This window comes from Telmatherina bonti, assembly GCF_933228915.1.
Source record: "Telmatherina bonti genome assembly, chromosome: 14".
Taxonomy (NCBI): domain Eukaryota; kingdom Metazoa; phylum Chordata; class Actinopteri; order Atheriniformes; family Telmatherinidae; genus Telmatherina; species Telmatherina bonti.
In genome coordinates, this window is record NC_136612.1 from 30,671,767 (window position 1) to 30,680,060 (window position 8,294).

Genomic DNA, 8,294 nt, shown 5'->3' on the forward strand with positions numbered 1-8,294 from the left:
TACTGAACTCGTTCTGATTTTCACTTGGTTTATAATCTTTATTTCTCTGAAATTTTGATCCTACTCTCTGACACTCTTGTGAAATTTGCAGTGCTTCTCTTCACGTTGCCCTCTGCAGTTTATCAACCTAAAAATGTCGCAGGAGACACCTCCCACTTCCACCTTCATTTGAAATTCTCACTTCCTTAATGTCATTTCGTGATGTACGTTAACCTACAGTCTTCTCAACATCCTCACTGTGGTGGCAGAGTGTTTGTTGCGCTGCTGAAACTCCTTGAGCTGAATCACTCAACTCTCAGGTAAGCCTGCAACATCAGCGTGCAGCAGCTTGTGTCCACCAGTCAGACATCTTTCATAACCTGCAGAAGATAACTTTACACTATAGGGAAGATAACTGACATGAATAAGTCATCTTTCGTTCTCATACTTTTCTGTTTCATGGGAGCGAAATGTTAGCTGCCTTGAACTTGGCAGTATTTCCATCATAGCAGCGACACCGTGTTAGAAAAGGGATTATTGACATGCATTTAGGCTGCTGATAAAATTACAGCTCCCTCTACAAAGGTTATTAAATTAGGTGTAGGCTGCCTCTGAGGTCTTGTGATGCACATGCAGCAAAACTCTTGTATGCTTCTGTGTCTGAGCTGAGGCGCGGCTGCAGATTTCAGGAAGTAAAATCTACAAATGGAGGTAAAGAAAAAAATCATATGAAATGTCTTTTTTCATTCGTAGTAATACTGTTGCTTAATGATGCAAAAAAAAGAGAGTAATTTTGTACCTGATTCTGAACAAATGGCTCGATAATTTAAGGTTTGACACAAATATCTTCATGGATCACAAATGCTTTATTTAGTGATGCATTTACCAAACACGGTTTCAGCTTCATTCTTACGATACATATTTTAGTCTGTTTACTTGTAGAAGAATCAATGACAGCATGAATGTGTGTCTGAGGCAAAGACAAGGGAGGTTTGTGGTTTTGTTACTCTGTAAGGGATGTGGTGTAACTGCCTCTTTGGCAACATCTTTACCTTTTTAGGCTAAAAGCAAATGAAGTGCAACTGCATCGTAACGGCATGCTTTTGTGTCATTGTTTAGCTTTTATTTGGTATGTTTAGCAGTTTAGCATGCACATTATTTCAATAACACATATTAGAGACAAAACAGGCACAGACAGACTAGCGGAAGTAGTTGTGAAAGCTTTTGCTTCCTCTTTTCTAGCTTTCCTGTGTCTTTCTACTGTTTCCAGCTTTGTTTCTATCCGTTTATTTGTCATAATGTTTGCATCCAACTGGAAGCTTTTAAAACGAATCGGTTTCTCATGTTCATAAAAATGTTTGCTTTTTCTAAAGGTCAACATGTCCAGGAAGGTTGTGAGGACCAGTAAGTTCCGTCACGTTTTTGGCCAGGCTGTGAAAGCTGACCAGTGCTACGATGACATCCGAATTTCCCAGATGACCTGGGATAGCAACTTCTGCTCTGTTAATCCCAAATTTGTGGCCATGATTGTGGATGCCAGTGGTGGAGGGGCCTTCATGGTGCTGCCTCTGAATAAGGTGGGTCACAATCGATAAGCTAATTATATTGAAATGTTAAAAGCTTATCATTGTTTGAATCAATATACAGTTTTTAAACATGTCAATCACTTCTGATGCAAATGGGTTTTTTTTAACGCCATGCTTACGCTTCAGAATTTGAACTCTGCAGCAGGCATCACACATTTGTCTGAACAAGGAAGTTTCATTCTGTCTTGCTACACGTCACCTACCTCTGCTGTTGAGTTTTCACCATATTAGGAGTTTGTTGTCAGCACAGTGCAGAGACAGGATGTGGCCTCTGCTCGGTTGTTTCTGCGATCAATTAAGGAGCGCGTTCGATGCCTTCCGACTTCTTCAGTGCATTTGACTTCCCTGAAAACGTAGAAAGTTGTAACACTGGAAAGTTGGTCTCATCAGAATTTGCCAGTCTGTAAATCTGATGCATTGGGAATATCTTGGCTTGTGAAATGGTTAAAATGTTACCAAAAAAAGTGCTTTTAAAACAGAACATGCTGAGAAAGTTGAGATAATAGATAATCTTTGATATGTCTTCTGGTTACTTTGAAGTTTAAAGTTAGATTATGTTTGACACCTGAATCAAAAATGGCAGTCTGCATGTAGAGCTCATTGTCTCAATGAGTAAATCTCATAAACGTCCTTCTTTTAGGCTACTTTTTCAGTCATTCTCATCTGAGCCAGAAATGTCACTAAATATACAACTGGAAGTCACTGCTCAGGTAGCTGAATCATTTAGAGCTGTAATGCATCTACTGATTTTCCATTATGTGTGAGGAATCCTTACTTTTAAAGTGTTGATTTCTGCAGAAACTATAAATAATCAAGAGGTTAATGTGCCAGTTGTGCACAAAGGAGCAGGAAAATTCATTCATTCATTCATTTTCCAAACCGCTTAAACCAATTCAGGGTCACGGGGGAGCAAGAAAACGCACCGTAGAATCAAAGAAAACGCTGTTTAGAGATCTATTTGTTGCAGTCCTGCTTTAATTACTTAGCTAAACCCAGATGTAGTCACATATTAAGGTTAACAAATGTTCATTGTGTTAGTGTTAGATGTAATTGTCATATTTCATGTGTGAGTTGTTTGGCCTGAGTAAGAGATGGGAAAACACTTGAAGCTTCAGCTTCCCGGTCTGGTAACCCGGTTACCAGACATTTGGTCTAATTAAAGAAAAAAGCTGAGGAATTTCGGTGAGCTGATTGCAGATTTGGCATCTAAACTAGAGCTTTCTTTTTGTCACCACACCTTTCTTTTTCACACTTACAAGTTTTCTTGCACTTTACTCTTTTGTGGCTGCCATTAGTGTAAATTGCATATTTTATCTGTGTTTCTCTCTGCAGACGGGGCGTATTGATATGTCCTATCCCACAGTATGCGGCCACACAGGTCCAGTCCTGGACATTGAGTTCTGTCCCCACAATGACAACATCATCGCTAGTGGCTCTGAGGATTGCAGTGTCATGGTGAGATGATGCAATCTCAGCATTCTTTGAATATAACATGAAATATTACATGGAAATAACTCCTTGGGTGGTAACTAGATTTGGGAGATCCCAGACGGCGGGTTGACCACGTCTCTGACAGAGCCTGTTGTGAAGCTGGACGGCCACTCCAAACGCGTCGGCATCCTGAGCTGGCACCCCACTGCTCACAATGTGCTTATGAGTGCAGGTAATGCTTGCATTTAATGCTCAGTAGTGTTGATTTCAGATGATTTACCCAAGTGCAGAACTGTATTAAGTTGCATTCAGGAACCAAACAGTGGTGAATGTAATCTACATCACATGGCATTTTTTTGAGAGGCTCACATCTCTCTTAAACAGGAAGTTCTCAGAGCTTTCACCACCATCTTCACTCTGAACACAAAGCGCCACAACGCTTTATGTTTATAAGAACATGCTGTTGCTTTCCTCACAGAGACAATGTGTGTCAACATAAAGTATCTGTTTCATAACCGTGAAACTGGAGTATTTCCTTTCAACCACACATACATGCTGTAACAAACATGTTCATCATGTTACATTTCTACTCAGCAGCTTTTTTAAAATGCAGAACTAAGTCATCCATCCCACAGTGGGTTCAAAGTTTTCTCTTCAGACTTCTTTTTTTTTAGAAGTTCTCTTCTCTGCACATGATGTGGTGTTCCTTTTTTCTGCAGCCATGGCAACTATCTTCACCATGTTGTTGTAACAAACACAGCTGTAATCTATAAAGTGAAATGACTCAAACTGTTTGATTCCGTCGATGCGCAGGCTGTGATAATGTGGTGATCCTGTGGAACGTGCCACGGGGGGAAGCAGCGGTAAGGATCGACACCGTACACACTGACCTCATCTACAGCGCCTGCTGGAACAGAGACGGCTCCAGGATTCTCACCTCCTGCAAAGACAAGAAGCTGCGGGTGCTGGACCCACGCAAGGGGACTGTTGTCTTTGTAAGAGTCCTTTAAAGCCTCTTTATTGTATCAAGGATCAAGAACTTATTTATTGTCAATGAACTGGCGTCCCAGTACTCGGTGCAGTAATCAGTCCTCTTCATGCTGCTTCATCACCATCACTGGCAAAACATACTGATTTATACATCTTACAGATCCACTGCTTATTGTTATAATTAAAAACTTTGGCATTTTTGCATCAAAGAATTTACTTTTAAAGCCTTTTAAAGGCTGTTTTTCAACTAAACTCAAACTAATAATATGGCAACTTTAAATGGGATTTTTTCCAAATAAAAATATAATCCCTACTAATCTTTTGCACATGTTAATGAGGAAATTACTATTTTATTGATATTATTAAATGGCAAAATAAGTATTTAACAGACATAATGTAATTGTAGATGATATAACCTTTTAAAGACATTTCATGTCCGCTCAGAGTAACAAGCATGTAGGTTCAGTGTAAGAATTACTGACATCTAGTGGTAAAACTGGGTATAGCAGGGACTTGAAATGCCAAGCCAAGCAGTGGCTGTCTGCTTCCACTTTACACAGAGTTGTTTGCCCATTCTGAGACACCGTAGTAAACGTGGTGACACAATGTGGGAGCTGGCATGAATGTGGACCCACCGCAAGTAGATCTAAATCTATGTTGAGGAACCTTGGCCCTCATCAAAGTTTTCAATGTCTCCCTGTTCCAACACACAAGATTTAAACGATTGAATCACTGTGAAGATCTTGTTGACCTGTTGAACCCACTTGATTTGAATCAGGTGTGATGAACTGGGCATACATGGAAAACCTGCAGGACTCTGGGCCTCGAGGACCAGGGTTCCCCACCCCTGATCTAAATCATCATCCCCAGAGAACAAATACATAACAGTTATTTGAGTGAAGTGATTTGATATCAATGGAAACACAGTTTTTAATAATTTATGAATTTTCTCCTCATATTTTCCTTTTGTTTCTTCCACTTACAGGAGAGGGAGAAGCCTCATGAGGGCTCCAGACCCGTCAGGGCTGTGTTTGTGTCCGATGGAAAGATCCTGAGCACTGGATTTAGTCGCATGAGTGAAAGACAGGTGGCGCTGTGGGATCCGGTGGGTGCAAACAGATCAGAGTCTGTTATTTCACACCGAAACCTTTGTTTTTCAACTTAACTTCAAAAAGTTTTATGATCCTCAGTCTCTCCGGTAAACTGCATGTTATGTTGTAATATTAATATGTAAAAGACTCATTCTGGTTTTGTTTAGCCTCAAGTGTGATAAAATTTTACCACAAATTTGAGAAATCGTTTTCCTACATAATACAGTTTATATAGTAAATGTCTGATCACAGGGTCCCTCCGGCAACATTGGTTCTTCTTCAGTCTATTAAAAAGAAACAAACTATGAACATCAAATTTGCATCAATGACAGTAATTGAAAACATATCTATTTCGTAAAGAAGACTTAAAATGAAATTTAATGGTAATCTTGACAGCTGACATATTTGCTATTCGGGAGGAAGTCAGCATTTTCAACAGCTAGAACCAAACCGACGGTGGTTACCTCAGTCTCGATTAAAAAATCAATTCAATTTTTTCAATTCAGCTTTATTTATATAGAGCCACTTCAAAACAATGTTGTCACAGGGTACTTTACATACACATCATATCAAGTCTAGTCATACATATCCTATAATAGAAACCAACTCATTGCATCGAATCATGACTTTGATCCAATCCCCCTTCCTGAGCATGCACAAGGCCACAGTGGGAAGGAAAAAACTCCCTTTTAACAGGAAGAAAACCTCCAGCAGAACCCGGCTCAGGGAGGGCAGCCATCTGCCTCAACTAGTTGGGGTGGAGATGACAGGAAAGACAGAACAACATGTACAACTGCACTTATTCAGGAAGACCTGCAGAAAAAAGGATAAATGAGTTAGAGACGGCATTATTGTCATATATTTATACATTAATACATTAGAGAAATAGAGCAAGGTACTTCTCAGTGCATGACGTGACGTCCTCCTTGCTACATAAGTGAGGGACGGCTAGACTACCCATAACTATAAGAGCAAAGAGAATAACCTGGACAGTTGGATCCCGTACATGCAGACTCCAACTCAGGAGGTGCTCATATCCTATAACTATAAGAATCATGAAAAAGGGTTTGGTTTACTTCTAATCTGATGGTGTAAACTTCATTTAGTTGTTTTTACACACAATATTACACTGGATTTAAAATAAACTCTTTTATTTTTTCATGTGTTTCTCATTTTGCAGAAGAACTTTGGAGAGCCGCTGACCCTGCAGGAGCTGGACACCAGCAGTGGTGTTCTCCTGCCATTCTTTGACCCAGACACTGGCATCATCTACCTCTGTGGCAAGGTTTGTTTTCAGTGTTGCAATAATTAGTCATTTTCTCACCCACATGGAAGCAAACACCGAGCAAACCATCGTTTGTGGCGTACCCATCGTAGGGAGACAGCAGCATCCGTTACTTCGAAGTGACAGATGAGGCTCCCTACGTTCACTACCTGTCCATGTACAGCAGCAAGGAGAGCCAGAAGGGCATGGGATGCATGCCCAAAAGGGGCTTGGAAGTCAACAAATGTGAAATTGCCAGGTAATGTTATACATTTCAAGATGTTTCTGCACTATTTCCCAGCAGCCAAATTTATACTGTCAATATCAAAAACAGCTTAATTTAAATGCAAAATGAAATGGTGACATAGCATCAGTGTTTCACGAAGTAGTCACTTGCAGACATGTTAGCATGTAGCCATTAGCATTTACCCCAGCTGTTAGCATAGAATAGCTGCAGATTGTTTGTCACACTTATACTAATTGTGATATATCTAATAAAACTTTGCCAACACAGCTGCTTAAAACCTAAATGAACATTTGTTCCTTCAGATTTTACAAACTCCATGAGAGGAAATGTGAACCCATAGTCATGACAGTGCCACGCAAGGTGGGATTACAAACATTACAGTTATGAATATGATTACTTAGATTTCTTTAAGTCACTTTCTCAACCTCTGCCTGTGTAGTCGGATCTGTTCCAGGAAGATCTGTACCCAGACACCATTGGTCCAGAGCCCTCGGCTGAGGCTGATGAGTGGTTTGAGGGAAAAGATGCTCCACCAAACCTGATTTCCCTAAAGGACGGCTTTGTATCAACCACCAAGGCCAAAGAGTTCAAAGTTAACAAGAGTCTCCTGAAAACCACAGCTGCCTGTGGCAGCAGTCAACAGGACAACAGCGGGGTGAACATTATATTATATTATATTATATTATATTATATTATATTATAATGTATCGTATTTTATTACAATCTATCTTCATTTCAGGAGGTTCAGTCTTTAAAGAAAGAGGTGAAGGACCTCAAAGAAGCGATAGCGGAGCTGACCAAGCGTGTGAGTGAGCTGGAGAGCAAGCATTAAAGAGGAACGATGGATCTGAAACAAGGAAATGAACCGAGATCTGAAGTCGATGGAAAAACTGAGGAGTGAAAACAGACGACTAGGGGAAGAAAAAATCTGTTAACTTTTGATTGTAGTGAGAAAAAGGGAGAGATCCAAACAGCAAATGTAAAGAAACTTTTTTTCTTGAATTAGTTTTTTTTTTTTTTTTTCGTCTTTGTGATCAATTATAAAAAAAATGTCTTATTTTAATAATATATGCTCATAGTCGTAAATAAAGTCTTCGGTATTTTCCAAGAAGTTTTTTGGACTGTTTTTTATTTCCTTAAGAAAACGCATAAAATTTATATTCTGAATTTGACTTAATTTGCATAACTTTGAGTGATCATACAAAATGAGAAACAAAACAAAATGTGTGAAAATCAAGGTGATATACGTACAATATACAGTATGTTCTCAAGAATCTCAGTCACATTCTGTTAAAAATTTTTTTTTTTTTTTTAAGCTTTCTCGACCACAACGTTAAAGATTAAGGATAAACAGGTTGGTGATTAAATGAGAAATATATTCAAATTGACATCCACGTTGCATAATAAAACCTATTTTGTTTTTCTTTAAGAACTCACAAAGTCAAATTAGGCCTTTATCAGTGTTAAATGTTGACACAATCATTGTTTTTTCTAAACCAGTCCTTGGTGTCTTTGTTGCGGCTTCCTAAAGCATATCCTTTAGCCGCGGAGAGTTTAAGGCTGGGTCCTGTAGATTGTACATTTGTGACGCGCGAGAAGGCTATTGAAACATAACGCTGAGATCCAAAGATGCGTTTTGTGCATTTATTGAACAGTGCGCACAGAGGATAACAACGGGCAGGATGGATTGGCGGATTATTGCAGAA

At 39.4% G+C, this 8,294-nt stretch overlaps 1 protein-coding gene across 1 annotated transcript; it reads left to right on the forward strand.

The window, feature by feature from the left end:
• Window positions 1-202: 202 nt before the first annotated feature.
• Window positions 203-7,557, forward strand: coro1a (coronin, actin binding protein, 1A). Its single transcript, XM_079253530.1, has 11 exons — window positions 203-299; window positions 1,353-1,556; window positions 2,898-3,020; window positions 3,099-3,228; window positions 3,810-3,991; window positions 4,972-5,091; window positions 6,258-6,362; window positions 6,455-6,600; window positions 6,891-6,948; window positions 7,028-7,243; window positions 7,328-7,557. Exons 2-11 carry the CDS (start codon window positions 1,359-1,361, stop codon window positions 7,418-7,420), a joined length of 1,371 nt encoding a protein of 456 aa, XP_079109656.1. The 5' UTR covers window positions 203-299; window positions 1,353-1,358; the 3' UTR covers window positions 7,421-7,557.
• The last annotated feature ends 737 nt before the right edge of the window (window positions 7,558-8,294 follow it).